This window comes from Rhinolophus ferrumequinum, chromosome 8, assembly GCF_004115265.2.
Source record: "Rhinolophus ferrumequinum isolate MPI-CBG mRhiFer1 chromosome 8, mRhiFer1_v1.p, whole genome shotgun sequence".
Taxonomy (NCBI): domain Eukaryota; kingdom Metazoa; phylum Chordata; class Mammalia; order Chiroptera; family Rhinolophidae; genus Rhinolophus; species Rhinolophus ferrumequinum.
The window spans coordinates 16,849,651-16,871,998 of record NC_046291.1 but is presented as its reverse complement, the minus strand read 5'-3'; the positions used below and the strand labels follow the sequence as shown (position 1 = coordinate 16,871,998).

The 22,348-nt window shown below is 53.3% G+C and overlaps 1 protein-coding gene across 1 annotated transcript; it reads left to right on the top strand.

Annotated features, from left to right (window-relative positions):
* Positions 1 to 1,293: 1,293 nt before the first annotated feature.
* VIL1 (villin 1) lies at positions 1,294 to 22,222 on the top strand. Its single transcript, XM_033113011.1, has 20 exons — positions 1,294 to 1,360; positions 5,729 to 5,813; positions 6,137 to 6,211; positions 7,010 to 7,206; positions 8,599 to 8,707; positions 8,867 to 8,977; positions 10,475 to 10,677; positions 10,767 to 10,845; positions 11,033 to 11,131; positions 11,780 to 11,933; positions 12,483 to 12,583; positions 12,672 to 12,809; positions 13,435 to 13,593; positions 14,619 to 14,798; positions 15,321 to 15,466; positions 16,197 to 16,341; positions 16,763 to 16,951; positions 18,123 to 18,191; positions 19,201 to 19,341; positions 21,836 to 22,222. The coding sequence occupies exons 2-20, from the start codon at positions 5,739 to 5,741 to the stop codon at positions 21,947 to 21,949; spliced, it is 2,484 nt and encodes an 827-aa protein (XP_032968902.1). The 5' UTR covers positions 1,294 to 1,360; positions 5,729 to 5,738; the 3' UTR covers positions 21,950 to 22,222.
* The last annotated feature ends 126 nt before the right edge of the window (positions 22,223 to 22,348 follow it).

The window sequence follows — 22,348 nt, the reverse complement described above, 5'->3', positions numbered from 1 at the left end:
TACCACAGTATTATTTGTAGTATCCAATAATTGGATATAATTTGGAAGTCTGAAAATGAACTATTGGTTAGATAAACTATGTTGTGTATCTAATGGATTGCCACGGACAATTAAAATGAAGGTGCAAAATAACATGTAACATGTCGGAGTAAAAAATATATATGTGTAGATTGATCAACAAGTTGATTTTATATACATATAGTACACACACAGCGTCTGTACTGGACAATGACTTGAAAGAAAAACTCCAAAATAAATCACTAACAGTGACAGTGATTTATCTGCAGATTTTCTCTGTAGTGGAATCATAGCTAATTTTTTTCTTTCCTTTTTGCCTGGTTGTATAATTGAGTGAACACATATACTTCTTTTTATTCACAAAGGGTGTCATTTTAAAAAACAAAATAGCGCCCTCAGTGTGTTTCCTCTTCCTACCAGACTGTGTGTGAGCCCACTCATACATGCACATATGTCACACATATACTAGTTGGCATCCAGAACTCAGGAAGGTGTGGTCAGTAGGAGGGGCTGCCCTCACCTAGCCCACTTCATCTCCCCCCCAGATGACCATAGTTCAGAGGTGACAGGAGGATTTCCACAGGCTTCTGAGTTTGTGGGCAAAGCCAACTCCCGTATTTGAGAGGGTTGCACGCTTTTCATCCTGAATGAGATGGGCCCCCCTCGGATCAGGGGTGAGAAACTTTGGCTGCTGGGAGAGAGCGGAAGACAGAGTCCAAAGGCACTTGTTTATGGCAGCTCATAAAAACTCTAGCTGGAGTCAGTGCCCCTGAAAGGAGGGGGGACAAGAAGAGCATTTGTGCTCCCTCTGAGTGAGTGTCATGCCCAGTAGAAGAGACCGCTAGGGGTTCCAGGGGCCCATCTGTCCTGGAGGAGCCCCAAGCGTGAACCGCTGGCCCTACATCCCTGGGTCTGGGGCTCCCTCGCCCATGAGCCATTCTCCCCAGGGATGGAGGGAGCACCACTGAGCCTCCTCCTCTGGGTTGGTAGGAGGAAGCATCCAGGGGCCTCTACCTCCGCTGGCCAGTGCTATCTAGTGCAGTGAGGGCCTGGGTCCTGGGCAGAAATGCACCCCATCCCTGGGAGTCCTCACGGGAGCCAAGGGTGGGGCACATCAGCTCTGGCTGTCAGGCTGTTGCTGGGCTCCAGGCTCCCAGGGACCTGCGGGCACCTGCCTCCCCACCCCTCCTCACCCATTCTCTCTCTCTCTGGGGCCCTATCTTCCCTTATATGGTGAAGGCAGTTCCTAGAGGGGGGGTGGTGCGGACAAAGGTCGCTCTCCTACAGCCAGCTTGCCACAACTCCCTGAGATCTCCAGGTGGCAGCTGCCTCCCCCAGCCAGGTAAGGTAACCCTGCGGGGACACATGGAGACCATAGGTGGTGGAGGAGGACAGGATGGGGTCCCCTGCTTCTCTCTGGCAATTTGGGGCCTCCTGGAACACCTTGGAGTGGTGGAAGGGAGAGGCGTGGCACTCTGCAGAGTCTGGGAAGAGCAGAGAGCCCAGTGTGGCTTCCTGGGCCTCCAAGGAAAGAATCGTGTAGATTCTACCCTAGACAGCTGCTCTTCCAGACCCCTAACTTGCCACTAGCCCCCACCTCAATGCAGGTGTCAACCATCCCAGATTGCCCTGGACTAAGGAGAATCTGGAGACATGAGACTCCTGGACTTAAAACCTGGACAGTCCTAGCCACACTGGGACTAACTGGTCACTTTGACCTCACTCCCTCTCCTCTGCCCCCATTTTTGACCCATTTCTTCTGGGTAAAAAAGCCATTTCTGAAATGGTTTCTTTCTCTGTGTCACCATTCCCCCAATACTCCGGGGACCTCAGGGCGCTTGCCTCCTGGATCCTAGAGTATGAGCAGCAGACATCAGTGAATGAATGGGCAAAGGCAGAGGCAGGGGACTGATGGCTCAGGGCCCTTTGGCCCTGGTCCACACTGGCACCCTGGCCTGCATGTCTGCCCTATCTCCCCTCCACCAGATCTCATCCTCTCGGCCCCATCAGGCATGGTGGCACCATTCAGCTGAAATGGGGGCGGGGGTAGGGGAGGTGGGAGCCAATTCCAAACCAGGGTCTTGGGACATACGACCACCCCTTTCCCAGGAAGTCTGCTCAGGCCTCCTCAGGTCGGTGGGGACAGAGTCTGCAGGCGGGGGACTGAGTGCGTCCACTCCCTCTGCTGTCATGGGCCTGGGGAAGTAGGAAGGTGTCTTTGTTTCAGGGACTGCCACATCCCTGTGCAGCTCAGAACTGTATGACTGCAGACTAAGAGCTGCGGAAGCACCTGGGCCTCTCTGGAGCCCAAACCCCAAGAACAATAGGGCAGCAGAGAAGAAAGGAAAGATGGGACCTGGTAGGGTAGGAGCCCTAACTACCTCCGGGGCTCCCAAAGGGTCCATTCCTTCCATTCCACAGTTCAGTTTTTCAGCATCATGAATATTTGTTGAGCATCTACTATGTGCTAGGAGCTAAGGGCTACACAGACAAACATGTCTAGGTCCTTGGCCTTGGGGAACTCAAACTTATAAACAGATCCTTTCATCCCATGTGATCAGGGGACCAAGAGAGGCATCGATCTAGGAAGCCTTGGGGCCCCCGTCAATGGGTCTTGAACTAGCCTGAGAATTCTGGGAAGTTCTAAATTGAGTCTAGAAGTGTTAACCAAGTGAAGAAAGGTGGGGGAGGGTTTTCAGTAAAGGGAACAGCAGGAGCAAGGATATGGGTAGGAGGGTGAGAAGCAGCATGGGGGTGAGAGTGGGGGAACTCTCAGCACCACTCTCCCTAGAATCCCATTGCCCATTCCTGGCCATGAGGAGACTCCTCCAGCTCCCCGTTCAGGCTGCTGGAGGTCCCCAATCTCTACGTCCCCAATCTCTACAGAGGGAGAGTGCCCAATTTATCAAGTCCCTGCTCCCCTGAATCTGCCCTGAGGGGCAAGAAGCACCTTCTTTTTTAAAAAACAGGGACTCTTTCTTGTGTGTGTCTCTTTTTTTTTTTGTTAATTGGGAAATATTGGGGAACAGGGCCCATCAGCTCCAAGTTGTTGTCCTTCAATCTAGCTGTGGAGGGCACAGCTCAGCTCCAAGTCAAGTCACGTTTTGAACTCTTAGTTGTAGGAGGCGCAGCCCGCCATCCCTTGTGTGAATTGAACTGGCAACCTTGTTGCTGAGAGCTTGCTCTCTCACCAACTGAGCCATCCGGCAGCCCTGAAAAAGCACTTCACGTGTCTACCCTCTATTCCTCCTGCTGTTCACTCCTCGGATCAGAGCATGTCCCTGGTGGGATTTTAGAGATCATTTAGTTGGCCCCTCCATCTCATAGATGAAAAAACGGGGTCCATGTTCATACAGTTTGTGAGGATCAGAGTCTGTCTTGGAGGAAAGGAGATTCGACAAAGATGGTGATTGAAATAAAACAAACATTCTCCTTCTTTGTACCCAAACTGGTTCTACTGAACCAAGAGTCCTGGGAGCCTTGGGGTCCCTGTGTGTGGACCTCACAGAAGAGGCCACTGGCTAGCAGGGGCATCAGACAGGACCCAGGCCCAAGAGGCTCCTACAAGCTCAGAGCTGGCGATGGGCAGGTGGCCCTGGTAGCCTGAAGGGGGCGCTAATCAGATGCGAGGGAGGGAGACCTTGCCCCCAATCTCTAGAATGCCAGGGCGAGGAAGGGTCACCTCTCAGGAATCAGAAGAGGGAGTTTCTGAGCAGCAAAAGTCCAGGTCATTGTTCCAAGAGGTGACTCAGACAACCAGTGAGGACGACTGAGCGGTCTAAGAGATGACTCAGAGTCAAGGTGCAGAGAGAGATTAGATAGAGATTTCAGGCTGTCTATGTGGGCCACGTGACCTTTCATTCATTGTGCATTGGTGCAAGGAGCACTCATGGAGGGGGACTCTGTGACTGGCTGGGTGGTAGGCTCAGTGGGGAATGAGGTGGCCTCCAGCCTGGTGGGGAGGGGCAGGAAACCAGGGGCAAGAACAACTGGGAACAAGTGGTTCTCCACCCTGGCTCATGTCAGAATGACTGGGGAGTTTTAAAAGCACCCATGCCCTCTCAAAAGAGCAGGAAATAAAGTATCCATGCCCGGGCCCCAGCCAGGCCTAATTAAATCAGAATCCCTGGGGAGGTGGTCTGCACACTCGGGCACTGGTATTAATTAAAAGCTCCCCAAGGGATACTGATGAGCAGCTGGAGTGGAAAACACAGCTGCAGGTCAAAACCAAAAGTGCCATACAAGATATCATAAACGAAGCTCGGGGAAGGGAAGTTTCTTCCAGCTCAGTGAGTAGAGGGTGGTTCACAATGGGAGAGGTTCACTGTGTCATTTATCCATCCATCCTCCCATCCATCCTCCCATCCACCCATCCATCCATCCATCCATCCTCCCATCCATCCTCCCATCCATCCTCCCATCCATCCTCCCATCCATCCATCCCTCCATCCATCCATCCATCCTCCCATCCACCCATCCATCCCTCCATCCATCCATCCATCCTCCCATCCATCCATCCATCCATCCATCCTCCCATCCATCCTCCCATCCATCCATCCATCCATCCATCCTCCCATCCATCCTCCCATCCATCCTCCCATCCATCCATCCATCCTCCCATCCATCCTCCCATCCATCCTCCCATCCATCCATCCTCCCATCCATCCATCCATTCACTCACCCAGCAAAGTGCCAGCACTGCTAGACGCTGAGGAGTCAGTACTGACAAACAAACCTGGACCCTGTCCTTGTGGGGTCTACATCTTGTGAGACATCAGAACGGTGATTGAGAGATATTTGGGGGTAGCTGGGAATAGGAAACTGCTGCATATACATTTTTATTGCAGTAAAATACACATAAAATCATTTTAACCACTTTAAAATGTACAATTCAGTGGCATTCAGCACATTCATGACATTGCACAATCATCGCTACTCTGGCTAGTCCCAGAATTTTTTTCATCATCTCAAATGGAAATTCCATACCCAATAGCATTCACTATTCACCCATTTCCCATCCTCCCCCCACCCAGCCTCTGAAATCTTTCATATAAATGGAGTCATACATGGCCTTTTGTATCTGGCTTCTTTCATTAGGCGTAATGTATTCAAGGTTCACCCATGTTGTAGCATATATAAGGACTATTTATGGCTGAAAAAAACTCCATTGTGAGAATATACAACCTTTGGGTTATCTATTTATCTGTTAATAGACATCTGGGTTGTTTCTACCTTTGAATAATGCTGCTATGAACTTCATGTACAAGTGTTTGTTTGAACATCTGTTTTTTCAATTCTTTTGGGTGCATACACTTTGCAGCCCTTGTTATTCTTTGCTTTCCTTTAAAGAAAAAACCCTGTATGATTTTTTTTAACCAACCATGCTTTGGTAAACATTTCTCAAAAAGAAAAGTTGTGTTGGGCTAGACTAAGAAGGGCCTTGAGTGACAGGCTAAGGAATGACAGCTTTATTCAGACGGTGATAGGGGGTCAGGGTAGGTGCTTGAGCAAGAGAGTGACAAGGTCAGAGCTGGGTCTCAGCCCTCGGCCAATCAGGGCCCCGCGGGGGGGGGCAACCCCCTCCTCCAGATTCCTGAGCCCTGGCCTCCTGACACTGTTGGGAGCTCTCAAGGCTGGGCTGAGAACAGCAGCTGAACCCCAGGGTGGTCCCCGCTCCTCAGGCCTTGCTGCCACACTGTTTCCCCACTAGGTTCATCACCATGACCAAACTAAGTGCCCAAGTCAAAGGTTCTCTCAACATCACCAGCCCTGGGATACAGATATGGAGGATTGAGGTAAGCCTGTCTGGGCACAGGGGACGGGAGAGGACTGAGGGAAGGAAGAGGCCTGGGGTGACTCTAACTGCCCTCCAGTTCTGCCCTGGTGGCGTGGACGCCCCTGATGCCTGTCTCCAAATGACCTGTCCCCACTCGTCAGGCATCAGCCTCTTCCTGCTCCTCTGTCTGCCCCCCTCCGCACATCCCTTCTGCTTCTCAGCTTAGTCATTGCCTGCTCCTCCTGGCTCTCTGCCTCTCCCAACTCTCCCTGTGGTTAAGGGAGGAAGCCCAGAGTCCTGGGTGGTCCAGGGCGGCCCGTCTGACCTCCTTTCTCTCTCTAGGCCATGCAGATGGTGCCTGTTCCTTCCAGCACCTTTGGCAGCTTCTTTGATGGTGACTGCTACATAGTCTTGGCTGTGAGTGGGGTGTGGGGGTGGGCAGAGAGCCAAGCCCACTGTGAGGTCAGGGAGGAAACTTGGGTCTGGGGCAGTGGGCAGAGCTGGCCTGGTTTCACCCCAAGACAGTCCTCACTGGGTATGCCCAGGCGCCCAGCTTAGTGACAGTTCTGCTGGGCCAGAGATGTAAGAGGCTCTCCCTGCCTCGGCCGCGGAGCTCCCAGCAGAGGCGACTTCCTGTGAATTTACAGTGATGGGGGACCTTCTGAGCTGGTGGGATGTTACCCTACCTCAAGCCCACATTTCCCAAATCCACAATCATCTTCATAACACCTTCTTGGTTTTGATGACATCCTGGTATCACCTGTACAACTAATACATTTGTATTTTTCCTTATATAAGTCACTTTTTAAGTTTAAATACTTTTATTTTAAAATATGGCTGTATGTCATTACCATAAATAGAAACCGTGTCCTGTATCCGGGACAGACAGTAGCTACAAAATATTTATATAATCACTGCATATACACATCTGTCTGTATACCTTTTAATCACCACATGGACTTCTGATGGTCCATGCGCATCACTTGGGGAAATGCTGCCATAGTCCAGCCAAGTTATTGCCAAGGGAGAAGAGCAAGTCTCCGAGGGGAAGCCACTTGCCCCTGTCGCAGAAGGTCTGTGGCAGAGCTGAGACCACAACTCTGGGCTCATCTGTGGCCCAGGCCCCATGTGCATGGGAGACCGTACAGAGCAGAGAGGTGGGAGAGGGCTGTGGGAGCCCAGGGCCTCGGCTACATTGCACATTCTTCTCCCTAGATCCACAAGACAGGTAGCAAACTGTCCTATGACATCCACTACTGGATTGGCCAGGCCTCGTCTCAGGATGAGCAAGGGGCAGCTGCTATCTACACCACCCAGATGGACGACTTCCTGAAGGGCCGGGCTGTCCAGCATCGCGAGGTCCAGGGCAACGAGAGCGAGGCCTTCCGAGGCTACTTCAAGCAGGGCCTTGTGTATGGAGGGGCGTGCTGCAGGCCGGGGAGTGGGACCGGGGAGTGGGAGGGTCACCTGAGGCTGGGGGGCAGAGCTGGAGCTGGGAAGGGAGTCTGAGGTTGTGGAGGGAGACCACAAGGGTGATTTGTGTTCATCTTTCCATTCTCCCCCATTTCTACTGCTGGCCTGTCCTTGGTCTTCACCCCTCTAAATTTTGTCTTTGGCTTCCCAAAGGCCATTCTGAAATTCTGTATCTCTGTGTGCCGTGAAGTTTTGTAAATCACCCTCTATCTGAATGCTCTGGAGAGCTTAGTGCTGAAAGAAGGGATTACATCAAGTCTCTCCTCTAACCAACAGGCAAATGACTGCTCCTCTCTCTAAAGCAGACCTTTCACACTAAAAGCCCAGATTTCCAGCTTTTCTTGAAAAGTCTGAAGTTCTAGCTTCTGGACTTTTCCGATGGAAACACACAGTTAGGAGCCAAGTTGCTACTGATCTGTAGGATAGGCCAGGAACTATCGAGTTAGCTACAGTTGCCACCCCTCCCTTTTGTTTTGCTCCCCTTCTTGCCTCCCTTACAGCAGCACCCAGTCCTTTGGACATTTGAGCTGGCACCTCTCCTGTCTTAGTCTGCTTGGGCTGCCATAGCGAAATACAGAACATACAAAAGATAAAAAAAAACAGACTGGGTGGCTTACAAAATAGAAATTAATTTTCTCACAGTTTTGGAGGTTGGCAAGTCCAAGAACAAGGTGCCAGCTTTTTTGTTTGCTGGCGAGGGCTCTCTTGCTGGCTTATAGACAGCCACCTTCTCACTGTGTCTTCACATGGTGGAGAGAGTGAGCAAGATTTCTGGTGTCTCTTTTTATAATGGCACTAATTCCATGATGAAGGCTTCACTCCCATGGACTCAACATAACCTCATCTAAATCAGTTACGTCCCAAAGGCCTCTCCACCAATACCATCACACTGGGGGTTAGGGCTTCAGCATGTGAGTTTGGGAAGGGACACAGTTCAGTCCATGGCATCTCCCTTCTTTTCCTTCTCTTCAACCCCTGCCCTCAGGGTCCTGTCCTGTCTTTCCACATTACCACATTACCATGCAGCTGTCTTTGCAGACCTCTCTCTCAGGAGGGGAGGGACTAAGGGTAAGTGAGTGAGGGGACTAGGGTGCAGCCTTTAAGGGGACCCTCACTGCCAGGGTCATGCAAACGTAGGCAACAGACCGACCTTGCACTTGAATGATCCTGCGGATGAACGTCTCCTTAGAGTTGGCACCAGAGGTGCCACATGCACCTCACTCTTATCCCAGCCCTGACCCTCAGATGGCCCCAGTGGCAGGATCAGGGAGAGCAGGGGCCGAGCACATCTCCCAGCCCATTCTCTCTGGTCAGCTCACCTTTCTTCTCAGGATTCGGAAAGGGGGTGTGGCTTCTGGCATGAAACATGTGGAGACCAACGCCAGCGATGTCCAGCGGCTGCTGCATGTGAAGGGCAAGAGGAACGTGGTGGCTGGAGAGGTGGGCATTGACCAGGGCCCTAGGGCATGGCCTCCTATGCCCCCTCCCAGCCTGGTGGAGAGCAGAGGCCGAAGTGGGGTGAGGGGAAGGGAGAGGGTGGGGAAGAGATGATGGATGATGGGTCTGAGTGGGGACTGCTCCTCCCTCATGGCTCTCCAGGTGGAAATGTCCTGGAGGAGTTTCAACCGTGGGGATGTTTTCCTCCTGGACCTCGGGAAGCTTATCATCCAGTGGAACGGGCCGGAGAGTAACCGCATGGAGAGACTCAGGGTAAACCCATCCGATGCAGCACCCCTCCCCACAAGTCCCACCCTGTGCCCACCTGCTCCAGCACACCAGCACCTGGCCTCCCCCAGAGTCAAACTTTCCAGACTTCTGCCTCCCCCAGCTAGTGGCTGTTTCCCCAGGCCTCTCTCCCCTGGCTGCCTGGGGCTGGTGTTTGAAGGTGGATCTGAGCTGCCGTGTATGGGGAGATGTTCGCACGTTGGAGTTGGCTTGTGTGTACTTGTGGCTAATCCACTGGGATTTAATGAGTCCCTGCTGTGTGGCACACCCTCTGCCAAGTGTTGGGGATCCAGGGGTGAATGAAGTGGGTAGATCCCTGCTCTGGCTCTGGCCACCAGCTGGCTGTCCAGTGGGGGAGACAAACATGACAGGAATAACCGAGAAGTGAGGGGTGGGGAGTGCAGTTCTGTGGGTTCTGGGAGGGCTTCTGGGAGGAGGTGCGGGTGGGAGGAGAAGGCCCTAAGGCAGGAGAGAAATGGCTGGGGTGGGGTGGGGGCTTCCAGTGCAGCCAGAGCATGAGACAGGGATTTGGGGGAGCTTGGAGAAGAGCGGGCAGCTCTTACAGGGGCATGTTTCGTGGTCAGAAGGTTGTGTAAGACGGGTGGGATTTGTTCTCAGTGCCCGGGAGGCTGTTGAAAGTCACTCTGACTCCTGAGTGACGCAAAGGCCTACAAGGGCTAAGAGAATGCAGGGAGCCTTCTGCCCATCAGGTGAGGACTAGGAAGGTGGAATCCACTGGACTTGTACGTTGCATGGCGGATGAAGAGAGAGGGGTGAAGCGGTTCTCAGAGCAGTGTGCTTGAGCAACCGTGGGGATGAATGGGGTCCCATTTCCTGAGAGGGGAAAGATGAGGAAGCAACAGATTTGGGGAGAAAATCTAGAGTTCAGTTTTGGACATCTTAAAAAGGGGCTATCATAAATAAGGGGCTGGATAAATAAGATGAGAGCAGAGAACAGGGCTGGAGACAGAAATATGGGCCTGAACAGCCTACAGAAGCCCTGGGACTGGTTGAAATCACCTGGGCGGAAGTGGGGGCTGGGACCCAAATGCCAGTAAGTGGAACATTGGGCTGAGGAGGGCTGAGGAGGGTGTGTGCAAGTGTGTGTGTGTGTGTGTGTGCTCGTGCGCGTGCAAGCGTGCTTTGGGCAAAGAGACTGAGTACTGTGACCTTCAGGGCTCCGCTTTTGTCCAAAACTGCAAAGTAAACCACAAATTTCAAACAATGTCAAAACTGAATGCCCACAAAGTCCACAGGAAACACTCTCCCACCAATGAGGAAACCTGCTTTCCCAGCGGGTTTTCACCTGGTTTGTTCAAACGCACCTGAAAAGCCTGGACCCTCTTAAAGGGGAAAAGCAGGGAGGTGCTTCACTCCTCTGGGCTGCTGTGGGTGGGTGGGGGTCTCCTGGCGCGGTTTGAGGCGGTGGACGCTGCCCTGTCCCCCACTGGTCTTCATGGGTCACCTGGGGCCTCCCTGCAGGGCATGACCCTCGCCAAGGAGATACGAGACCAGGAGCGGGGTGGGCGCACCTACGTGGCTGTGGTCGAAGGGGAAAATGAGAAGGCGTCCCCGCAACTGATGGAGGTCATGAACCACGTGCTGGGCAAGCGGAGGGAGCTGAAGCCAGCCGTGCCTGACACGGTGGTGGAACCGGCACTCAAGGCCGCCCTCAAACTGTACCAGTGAGTGCGCAGCTGGGCCCCTCCTGGGTTCTGGGGGGCTTCCTGGGGCATGGCCCCCTCCTGGTTTATGCCATCCCTTTGTCCTGCAGCGTGTCTGACTCAGAGGGAAAGCTGGTGGTCAGGGAAGTCGCCATGCGGCCACTCACACAAGACCTGCTCAGTCACGAGGTGAGAAGGCCTGGGCTCCCAGCCCCCTTTCCCCCTTCCCCCCACCCTGCCCACGCTCCCCCAAGCAGGAGCTGCGCCAGCAGGCTGGAAAGGGGTAGGAGGAAGACTTTCTGTGCCAGCAGCTCCCCCAGCCCAGCACCGCCAGGCCATCAGGCTCTCCCTCTGAGTCTTTCTCTCCCACCTCTAGGACTGTTACATTCTGGACCAGGGTGGGCTGAAAATCTACGTGTGGAAGGGGAAGAACGCCAATGCCCAGGAGAGGAAGGGAGCCATGAGCCAGGCACTGGTGGGCATGGGGGTCGGGGAGGAGGAGACTGTGAGGAGAGGATGGAGAAACAGACTCGGGGAGAGGGAAGCAGGGGCATACAGGGTGTGGAGGCCAGGGCGTGCTCTGGGTTTGACCCAGCTGGGGGCGCTGAGTGTCCGTGGTGCAGCCATCTTGTGGGTTCTCTGCATGCCAGGGAGCCAAACAGCAGGGCACCAGGGGCCTCCTCAGGATAGGGGTTCCCACCTCAAGCTGGGTTCAGCGAAGGGAGGGAGACATGGAGGCTGGCCTTCCCACAGAGAAGACGGGGTCAGCGTGGGGCTGGGCCAAGTCAGAGTTTGGGGTCACTGTTGGGCGGCAGTTAGTCACCCTAAGTGGCTTGGGGTCAGTGCTGGATTAGGGTGTGGGTTCAAGATTGGAGATCGGGGCTGAGGATCAGGGTTAGAATTGCAGTGGGGGCGCTGGTTTGGCCTTGGGGTTGGGGCAAGAGTAAGTTTAGGTTTGGGGGTCAGCTTTGGGACTGAGCTGGGTTGCGGGTTGTGCTTGGGACCAGGGGTAGGTTTACGGTTGGGTCTGGTTGAGGTTAGAGCCAGGCTTTGGCTTGCACTGGGGACAGGGGCTGGAGGCTAAGGGTGGGACACAGCCCCAGTCACCCTCTTTTCTTCCCAGAACTTTATCAAAGCCAAGCAGTACCCCCCAAGCACGCAGATAGAGGTGCAGAATGATGGGGCTGAGTCCGCCGTCTTCCAGCAGCTCTTCCAGAAGTGGACAGTGCCCAATCGGACCTCAGGCCTGGGCAAAACCCACACTGTGGGCTCTGTGGGTGAGGGCCGGACGAGGCAGCGTGGGCTGGGAGCCAGGAGTGGGGCCAGGAGAGCACCCAGCCCTGCCTGTGGTCCTCCTTCCCAGCCACACCTTTTCCATGTGCACTTTTACCCTGGTCTGTGCTCCCCAGGTGGGGTGGGGATGTGAGGGGACATAGAGCAACTCAAGAGTCGCCACATATGGGAGCTGAGAATGACATGCCTTTATTTTGGAAAGGGGTGGGGTTTCTCTAGACAGCTCAGTCTCTCCCCAGACAATATTAGCTGAGGGCAAGCTCAGTGCCAGGCACCTAGGGGAGGATAAAAGGGTTGTCCCTCTCCTGGATCCCTTGGGAGCCCTGGTGAAGCATGATTCTTGGGGGCAGGTAGATATGTATTATAACTATGTCATGTGTGACCTTGGTGGGGTAAGCTACTGAATCTCTCTGACCTCGGTTTCGTCATCTGTAAAATGGGTCTAAGAATTATAGCTACCACTGAGGGCTGTTGTGAGGACCTGGGGGACCTCAGCTGGTGACCGTTGGTGTCATGATTTCCCCTCACTCCAGCCAAGGTGGAGCAGGTGAAGTTTGACGCTGCATCCATGCATGTCCAGCCTCAGATGGCTGCCCAGCAGAAGATGGTAGACGACGGGAGTGGGGAGGTGCAGGTATGGTGAGGGGAGGGAGGCCTGGGCCGAGTGGGAGGGGTTGGTGGAGCCTGTCCTGGACCTCACGCTAGCCTGGGACCCACCCCAGGTGTGGCGCATTGAGAACCTAGAGCTGGTGCCTGTGGATTCCAAGTGGCTGGGCCACTTCTTCGGGGGCGACTGCTACCTGCTGCTCTATACCTACCTCATCGGAGAGAAGCCGCACTACCTGCTTTACATTTGGCAGGTAAGGCCCCTCCCATCCTGTCCAGAGCACAGGCAGCTCAGCTCCTATTTGCCTGTACCCTTGCCAATGGGCCATCCCCCTTGAGCTGAATACCTGTGGAGATGGGGGGTGCACCCCTTTTTCATTCTGGGACTGCTTTGGCTGTGAAATCCCAATGACACTGAGTACCCCCATCCACAACCCTTTTCCCTTTTGGTTTTCTGAGTCTGCCTTCCCATTTTCATGGCCTTCTCTCCTTTCCCTTCGCCTGCTCTGACTGCGTTTCTGTGTCCAGATGTTAGGGAGCAGGGAGATGCTTAGGTGCTGGGGGTGAGTGATGTGGTAGCCATGGTGAAAAGGTGAACCCTGAGAAAGGTGCAGGAAGGAGGAGAGGAGATTTGGGGTCAAGGCTGGGGTCGCAGATGGGTCAGGGCTGGGCTGGAGCTGGGAAAGGATTGTGGGGCTGGGATCAGAACTACAGTCTGGGTCGGGCTGGGTTTCTGGCTGTGTACGGGGTGGGGTTGGTAGGGAAGACAGTTGGGTTTGGGGCCAGATCAGAATTGAGGATGGAGTTGTTGCTGAAGCTGGGGACAGGGCCAGAATCGGGGCTGACCCCATCCCACCCCTTCTATCCTGCTCACCCCAGGGAAGCCAGGCCAGCCCAGATGAAATCACAGCCTCGGCCTATCAGGCTGTCATCCTGGACCAGCAGTACAACAATGAGCCGGTCCAGATCCGGGTCCCGATGGGCAAGGAGCCACCTCATCTCATGTCCATCTTCAAAGGACGCATGGTGGTCTACCAGGTGTGGCTGCTGGACTGAGGTGCCTGGCAGTGCCTGCAACTGAGGCGGGGTGGGCATCCAGGAGATGGGGGAGGGGGCTGGGGTGGAGGCGGGGCTTTAGGGGAAGCCCATTCTCCGTAAGAGAGGACTGAGGCTCCATCACCACATGGAACTGAAAATAGACACAACCATTCAATACTTTTAAAAAGTCCATGTAGTGAGCACTTAGCATGTGCAAGCACTATTTCTTTCTCTCTCTACACCCCAACTCAGATCCTTTACGTGAAAAAGGAAATTATTTTGGCTAGATTGGCGTACACGATGGATTCGTTCAAACTGCTTTGGTGCTTTCCAACATAATGACATAGACATCTCCTGAATTCATTTATGCACTGTCTGTTTATTGAGCACCTACTAAGCACACAGCCTTCTGGCAAAGTGCCAAGGGGGGAGGAGAATGCCATGCTAATACTGTTAGCCATCTTGCTGGGAGAGCAGTGAGCTCACAGCCCAAGGCACCATGTGGTCAAGTACTATAGATCGAGTTCAAAGGGGAGTGTGAATACAGTAATCTGGGCAAAAGCATAGAGGTCATAGTAGAAAGGGGGCTTGGAGAAGGTCATTGGAGTCAGGTGAAGAGCTCAGCATAGGTATAATGGGGGCATGCAACGCAGGGGCTGCAGCAAGGGCAAAGGCCCAGAGGAAGGGAGCCATGGGGAGCAGTGAGAAGCCTGAGAGGTAAACTGGAGGGTTTGGAGAGAGCAGAGTCTGGAAAGGCATTTTGCACTTTCATCGTGTGGGGTCTTCAAAGGCCCCATTGAAGAGCTCGGTTCTAATCTCTCAGCTGTGGGGAACCGCGGAAGGTTTCTGAGCAGGGGAGTGACATGACCAGAGCAGTGTTTTGGAAAGATGAATCTGGTGATGCTGAATCAGCAGACCCAGAGGGGCAGGCAGACCCTTTTCCAGCCTCTCTTCCTCTCTGGTTCGGTGCCCCTCTAATCGCCCCATCTCTTCTAAGTTACTGCTGCTTCTTCCCCACTCTGCAGGGAGGCACCTCCCGGGCTAACAGCTCGGAGCCTGTGCCCTCCACTAGGCTGTTCCAGGTCCGGGGAACCAGCAGCAACAACACCAAGGCTTTCGAGGTCTCAGCCCGGGCCGCCTCCCTCAACTCCAACGACGTCTTCATCCTCAAGACCCCGTCCTGCTGCTACCTGTGGTATGGGAAGGTGTGTGCCGGTCCCCCAGCCGCAGAGCAGACCTGGGTCAGGACGGGAGCCTCTGGCCAAATAGGCCGTGTGTACTCGCTCCCCCACAGCCTCTAGCCCCGCCTCCTCCTCCGCAACTCTGGGTCTGGCCATCCTCAGATTCCCTGCCTCTGTGTCCGGTCAGTCTCTCATTCTGCTTATCTCGGCCACCCCTGCCTGTCCCGCTATTGGTCTGCCTTTACGTCTTAGGACCTCTCTCCCTATCCCGGTGCCGATCACTACCTCTCCATCAATCTCTGTAATGAGCCTCTTGTAATCCTTCTCCTGCCTTGTAAGGAGTGTGCAGAATCTCTTGTCTCCTCTGCCATGCTTTGGAGTGCAGGGACAGAAGATAGGATGGGACACCTGTCTCTGCATCGGCCATGGGTCTGGGGTCCTGATCCAGGAGAGCCTTTGCAGCCCCGGGAGCTCAGAAGGTTGGGGGTCCGCCTGGTATTAGAGATGGTTTCCCCCAGCACACTCTCCCCACCCTCCTTTACCCAGGGCTGTAGCGGGGACGAGCGTGAGATGGCTAAGATGGTTGCCGACTCCATCTCCCGGACGGAGAAGCAAGTGGTGGTGGAAGGGCAGGAGCCAGCCAACTTCTGGATGGCGCTGGGCGGGAAGGCCCCCTATGCCAGCACCAAGAGGTAAGTGTGAGGTCCCTCTGCCTCCAGCTCACATTCTGATGCTACAGAGCTTCCCAGACCTCTATCCCCATGGCCCAGAGCCTGCAGCAGGCATGGATGAGGGGCCTGTGTGCCAGGCCCCCAAAGCCACAGGATGAGCAAGGACAGTACATGTCCTCAGACCCTCCTGGGCACAGGGGCTGTGTCCGTGCTGTTCACCATGGTCTGTCCCGGGGCCTGATGGGGTATTTCCCTGGCTAAGGGAGTTCACAGCCATAGCAGACCGCTCGAAGAGAGGGGCAGGGCTATAGGTTTACCCTTGGGAAGAAGATGTCAGAGCCCACCCAGCCCTTGCCCTTCAGGCTGACACAGGACCCGGAGGCCGAGGAGGACCAGCGTAAACCCTCTTTCAAAGGGTTTTTCTGAAGAAGGTCCATGACCCCCAATTCAAAAGGAAAAGGGCATGTACTGCAGTAGCATCAGGAGTAACAGAGGGGCGGTATCACATAGAACTTCCTGACAGGACGAGAGAAGAGCCACTAGAATGCATGTTCTAGAAAAGCAGTAGGAATTTCTCCCGTGGAGCACTCTTGGACTCTTGGCAGGATGGGGGACGTTGCATGTGATCAGAAAAAGAGCATTTTCTTCGGAGGTGGGCTTTCCATGTTAGAGTCCCTCCGAGTTCTGTGGCCTTGATTTTCCTTCCCCCACACCTTCTTCCTGCCGACACAATCTTCCCTCCATCCTGCAGACTACAGGAAGAAAACTCGGTCGTCACTGCCCGGCTCTTTGAATGTTCCAACCAGACCGGGTGCTTCCGGGCCACAGAGATCCCTGACTTTACTCAGGAGGATTTGGAGGAGGACGACGTGTTCCTGCTCGACGTCTGGGACCAGGTGGGACCAGGCCCAGCAGAAAGATAGCGGCGTTAGGGGCAGGAAAGGGTTGACATGTTCTTGGCTCCCATATATGTTTTCCTGAGTGTCAGAAAGAAGAAGGCAGGTAGGGTGGGATGTTCCTGGAGGGGCTGCTGTGGGGGCTGTATCTTCTCCCAAAGTCCAATTTATTTCACGTAGCAGAGCCTTGTTTTGGAGGGGCGTTGGCTCCGGAGAGGTTGGGAGGCATGCATTTGCAGAATGACTAAGTAGAAAGCACCTGTCCAACCTCCTCGTTTCCCAGATGCAAAGTCAAAGCCAGGTGTCAAAGTCAAAGCCAACGTCCAATGCACTGTTGGGCATCTAAGCCTGGGTGAACCAGGCAGAGCCCTGTGGGGCCAGGAGGGCAGGAAGGACTGATGGAGCTCCGGGTTTTCCATAGGTCTTCTTTTGGATTGGGAAGCATGCCAATGAGGACGAGAAGAAAGCTGCAGCCATCACTGTGCAGGAATACCTCAAGACCCACCCCAGTGGCCGGGACCCTGAGACGCCCATCATTGTGGTGAAGCAAGGACACGAGCCTGCCACCTTCACGGGCTGGTTCCTGGCGTGGGATCCCTTTAAGTGGAGTGTGAGTGGCCCCAGCTTGCCCTGGGCCTTACAGCCCAGCATACCGTTCTCTGGCTGGCTTCCTCATGGCACACCTCCAAGGCAGGGCAGACTCCCAGGCTTGTCTGTTCCATGGTGACAGACGACATGTGATATATTTGTAAAAGGCTTAGAGGGGCCTTAGAATAAAAAGTCAGGCTGCAGTAAGACCACTGAGCCCCTGCTCAGGAGATAGAAGTCTATCGAAACCCAGGCTTGTTACAGCACCTGACCTGTGCACTAGATTTAGCTCCCAGCTGTTGGAGCTGTACTGACTACAACTTAAATTAATTAAAATCGAACAAAACTGAAGCCTCAATTTCTCTTTAGCCACATTTGAAGTGCCTGATAGGCTCATGTGGCTAGTGGCTGTCATACTGGACAGCACAGAAAGGGAATATTTTCATTATCACAGAAACTTCTACGGGTCAGTACTAGGGAACCCTCGTGCCAGATGAAACATGTCAAGTCTAAAGGACAGACAGATGCCTTCCTGGCTTTAAATTCTAAGCAAAATGGATCACACATGTGGTCCTTCCTTCCTTCCTCTCTCCTTCTCTCCCTCCCTCCCTCCCTCTCTCTTTCCTCCCTTCCTCCCTTCCTTCCTCCCTTCCTCTCTCCCTTGCTCCCTCCCTCCTTTCCTTCCTTCTTTCCTTCCTTCCTTCCGTATAACTGAAGCTCATGATGTGCATGCTTAGTGCCAGGCCCTGGGGATATGGCGATGGGGCTCCCCATGGAGCCACGGCCCCTTTGACTCTTTTCACTCCTCTGTGGTACGGTTCCTTCCAGGCTGTGAGAGGAGCCCCCCAGTTCCCCAGGTCCCCCAGGATCCCCTAGCACCTATGCAATGTAGGCAGGGTTCTCAAGTTTGCAAGCAGTGGCTTCCATGGGCCTCTGAGCGTAGAAGGTCATACTCCTCTCTGTCCCCATGTCGGGCTGAGCTGGGACAAATAACCCCCACTCAGCCCTGCCTGACCAGCCAGCCCCTTCAGTGCCCATCGTCACCACCCGACCTCCTCCAGCCTCCGCCAACTCTCTCTTCCCCTTCTCACCCCTGGGCCCTAGGCCAGCCTCCTTTCAACCCTTGAAGGAAAATGGTCTTTTGTCTCCTCTGCTGTGACCCAGGTCTCATTTGTTGCTTGCTTTATGTACAGAATGCCAAATCCTACGAGGACATGAAAGCCGAGCTTGGAAACTCTGGGGACTGGGGTCACATCATTTCTGTGAGTACGGGGTACGGGGCAGGTGGCCCGCTGACCGTAATCAGCTGTGGGAGCTGGGATGTCCCAAAGACGCTCGTGTCCTGGGCTTTCCTTCCCTCCATTTCCTCCCGCTTCTCACGGAAGTCTTCTTGCTGCTTCACTTCAGTGCTTCTAGTTGGTTTGTCTTCTCCATTCCCTAGTGAAACGGTTCCCAACTTTTATCATGCCTACGAGTCTGGATGATGGGGAGCTGGGGGGGAGGTGAGGGAAGCTTATTAAACTGCAGGGAATTTGATGCCGTTAGTCCACAGCCTGCCCTTTGAGAAATAATTTCTCTACTAGAAGGGAGACATTATCACCCTTGGGCTCCCATCTACAGGTAGAATAACTGCAATTCCTTTGATCTTTCAGCTAGTTATAGACGTGTATGTAGACTGTAGGCCTGGGGTAGGGAAATATGAAAGCAAAACCTTTCCTTTAAGAAGTGCACCGGCTTGCACGGGAAACAAGCCAAGTAGACTTGGCAGAAAGGTGTCCAGAACACGAGAGCGATTTCCCCAGCACACCGAGGTAATCAGCAGATAACACATATGGCTCCTTGGCCCCGCCCACAAACTGACAGCACTCGTAAACCCTTCTTGGTGGACTGATGGAACAGGCAGGAAAGGATAGATAGGTCAAGGCTAAGTGACTTTACATGTGACAATTTCACAACAGATAAGAGAAAGATCATAAATGTCCAAGATAGACCTTGAACATATGGAGGAAGCCATCGAGAAGTTCATAAGTCATAGAACAAAATAGTCATCTCTCATCCACTGGCTTTGGTTGCATACAGACCATCAAGCTTTAGCTTGTGGGTCCAATCCGATCTGTTGTGTTCTTATGAGTGTGTGTATGGGGCGTGAGGGCTCATGGAAGACGTCCTGAAGGAGGTGCCGTAGGATCCATGTGGACTTCAGCGAGAAAGGCAGCCTGGGAGGTAGCCACAAACCAGCTGAAGTACCAGTGGTTTCCTTTTGTTCCCTAGGACATCACAAGCCCTACACCGGATGTGTTCAATGCTAACAGCAACCTCAATTCTGGGCCTCTACCCATCTTTCCTCTGGAGCAGCTGGTGAACAAGCCAGTGGAGGAGCTCCCCCCAGGTGTGGACCCCAGCAGGAAGGAGGTGAGTCAGACTTGAGCAGGAGGATGAAGAGCTATGGCGTGTCCGTTTGTTGGGCAACACTGACTGACCCCCAGATTGTGCCCTGCAGATGAGCTGGTGAACAAAGCAGACCCAGTCTCTGCCTTCATGGGAAGTGACATCTCAGTGCAGAAAGATCAAAGGAGCCAGATTACATATTATTTAATTTCAGTGAAGATAAGTGCCCCAAAGCTGAAGTATAGGTGCCATGAAGAGTATTACAAAAGGGAACCTGATTTAGTCAGAGAAGATTTCATTCTGAAAGGTGAACAGAATTATTCAGGCAGAGCGGGTTATTCTTGGAGAAGGGAACAGCATACAAGATGCCCAGAGGCAGGGAATAAGCACAGGGTGGGGCAAAATGCCAGCGCGGTGGCAGTACACAAGCTGGGGAGGGACAGGGGTCCGGGTGGCGGTGGGGGGGGGGCCAGGGGCCGCACTGAGCAGTGTCTTCTATGCCACATTAGGGGTGGTGTGTCTATCCTAGCAGTGCAAGGGAGCCATCATGGTTGAAGCAAAAGGGTGGCGGTCGAGTTTACACTTTTAAAAAAGCACTAAAGCTGGTGGTGAAGCATGGATTGGAAGGTGGCAAATGCAGCAGCTGTAAGTCAGGCTGAGAGGTAGACGGGAGCTTAGAATATGTGGGGTTGGAGAAGATGGAGAGGAGATGGTCTAGAGAAATATTAGGAGGTGACATCAATGACACTTGGTAAGTACTGGATGAGAGAGGGGGAAATTGTGTTGAGATAAAAAAACCCAGATTGGACTGAGCTTAGATTGGGTGATGATGAGTTCAGGGCGAGCCGCGTGGCGTCTGGGAGACGTCCAGGCAGCAGAGCAGACCTATGTGGTAGCCGCAGCGTCGGCCTGACTGACAGGAGGCTAAATGGATTGCTGGGTTTGAATGGAACAGAACCGACACAACGCCATCATGGCAGAAGTACCGTAGTCTAGGAATTCTTAGGTCCTTTTTACAAAACCAGTTGTCTGTGGTTAGATTTTTTATTGTGGGAGTAGCATACATTCTTGTGGGAGAAGTATGGGTTCAGTGGCAAGTGGTGAGGGTGGGAGAGGTCTTCAGACCTGTCAGGCTGCTCCACACTCAAGAGGGAAGCCAGTGTCAGAGAAGAGTGGGGTGGTGGGTCTGCCTGCGGGCAGTGTCAAGAGGGTAATCTGTGTTTGCGCGCCAATGAATAAGCCACAGAGAGGCGGATGTGGGCATGGGTGAGGCTGGCAATCAGCTGGTAGGACCACAGGGTTTGAGAACAGGACCTGTGGAAAGATACAAGTCCACTGGGATGGGCAGTCCCTGCTATCTAGCCCCGGGGTCAAAGTCCGAAAGTCTTGACCGAGCTGCGGAGCCAGCCTGGCTGGGCCAGAGAGGGAACCTGAAGCCACCTGCAGACCCAGGACTGTGCAGCCACAGTAGTGAGGGACCTGGCAGGGGAGGGGATTGCTCCAGACTTGGGGCTGGCAGCTCTTCCGTATCCACTGATGCCTAAACCACTCATATGTCTCTTCTTCCAAAACAAGATGCTCCACTGCCATGCCTGGGGGAGTGGGGAGGGCTCTCAAGAGCCTTGAAGAGAGAATGCCCAGGGGCTGGAGGCAAAGCTAATGACAGGTTAGAGACCCGGGGCATCCGCCTCACCTGAGCTTGAACTCCACCTGCAGGTGTTTACCAAGCAGCGGTTCAGTTCGGGGCTCTCCGCAGAAGTCAGTAAAGCGTTCTTCAGGGGAACCCCCAGAGCAGAGCAGACCAAGGGTGAAAAGAAACCCACTGCTTTCATTCCACCCTGTCCTCTCCTGGTGCCTGGGGAGCAGATTCGAAGGCGGAGGGATGCTGGTTTAAGCAGCTTTCATTTGGGGTTCTTATTTGAATTTACCTAGAGGGCATTTAGCTTGCCTTTAATAGTATCACTGTAATATCCTGTTAGCTGGGAGCCAAGGTCATTTCAGGCATTCCCCTCAGCTTATGGCTGAAGATATATATCCAAGGCCTAGACAGGTAATTCCTAGCTGTAGGGTCACCGTTTAAGTAGACAGATGAACAAGAGATCGTGTCTCCAGTGCCCTTTCACGTGTATCATTTTCACCCCCATAAAAGCATTACAAAGCAAAAATTGATCTTTAAGGAATCTCTCCCATTTTATAGAGAGGAAAACTAAGACCTGGAAAGAGAAGCAACTCCTTAATCAAGTAAATGTCCGAATTGTTATTTCAGGACTAATGTCAACTTGACCCTGGTCAAAAGGAGCTCAATCTACTTCAATTTGTTACTGTCCTTTTCATTAGGTTCCCCGTTCAGGGATCAGATCAGTCTCTTGAACCTCATGCCACGTGCCTCCTCCCCGCCCCTTTGCCGGCTCTCCCCACATTGCCTGTTTTTGGTCATTTGATTTCTCTACCACACCTGTATGACTCATCAAATAAACCTCGGGGAAGAATGTGATCTTTGTCCTCTGGTTCCTTCTAGGAGCATCTGTCTGTTGAGGATTTCACCAAAGCCCTGGGGATGACTCCAGATGCCTTCTGTGTCTTGCCTCGATGGAAGCAACAAAACCTCAAGAAAGCAAAAGGACTATTTTGAGAAGCAAGAGTAGCTGTGTTTGTGAAGGCAGTCGGTTACCCTGCTCGCAGTTTCGTCTTTTCATTACTGGTATTAATCCTGTACTAATTGAAATTTTACACTTGTACCTGTGAGCAGCAAGCAGTGTGGCAACATCACTTCTGTAACCCTTTCCTCCATAAAGATGATGCTTCCCTAAGGACGTCCCAATTTCAGCTCTCAAGGTAGTCGCATTTTTTCTATCCTGGGAGGCTGCATCACTTTTAACCATCATGTTGTGGAGCTTTCCCTTCCTAGAAGAGGAGCCAAACGCTCCGTGGAGCATTAGTTCTGAGGAGCCTTCCCTAGTCTTTTCTTATTAATGGCAGGTGGGTTGAAGCCTTTTGCAGTTTTACACCTTTCCTAGACTAATGGCTTCCC

What these genes read in the sequence shown, in the direction of transcription:
- VIL1 (XM_033113011.1), top strand. Translation starts at nt 5,739, where the DNA reads ATGACCAAACTAAGTGCCCAAGTCAAAGGTTCTCTCAACATCACCAGC. An exon ending in TACTTCAAGCAGGGCCTTGT is followed by an intron (nt 7,207 to 8,598) that starts GTATGGAGGGGC and finishes CTTTCTTCTCAG; the next exon opens with GATTCGGAAAGGGGGTGTGG. An exon ending in AAGACCTGCTCAGTCACGAG is followed by an intron (nt 10,846 to 11,032) that starts GTGAGAAGGCCT and finishes TCCCACCTCTAG; the next exon opens with GACTGTTACATTCTGGACCA.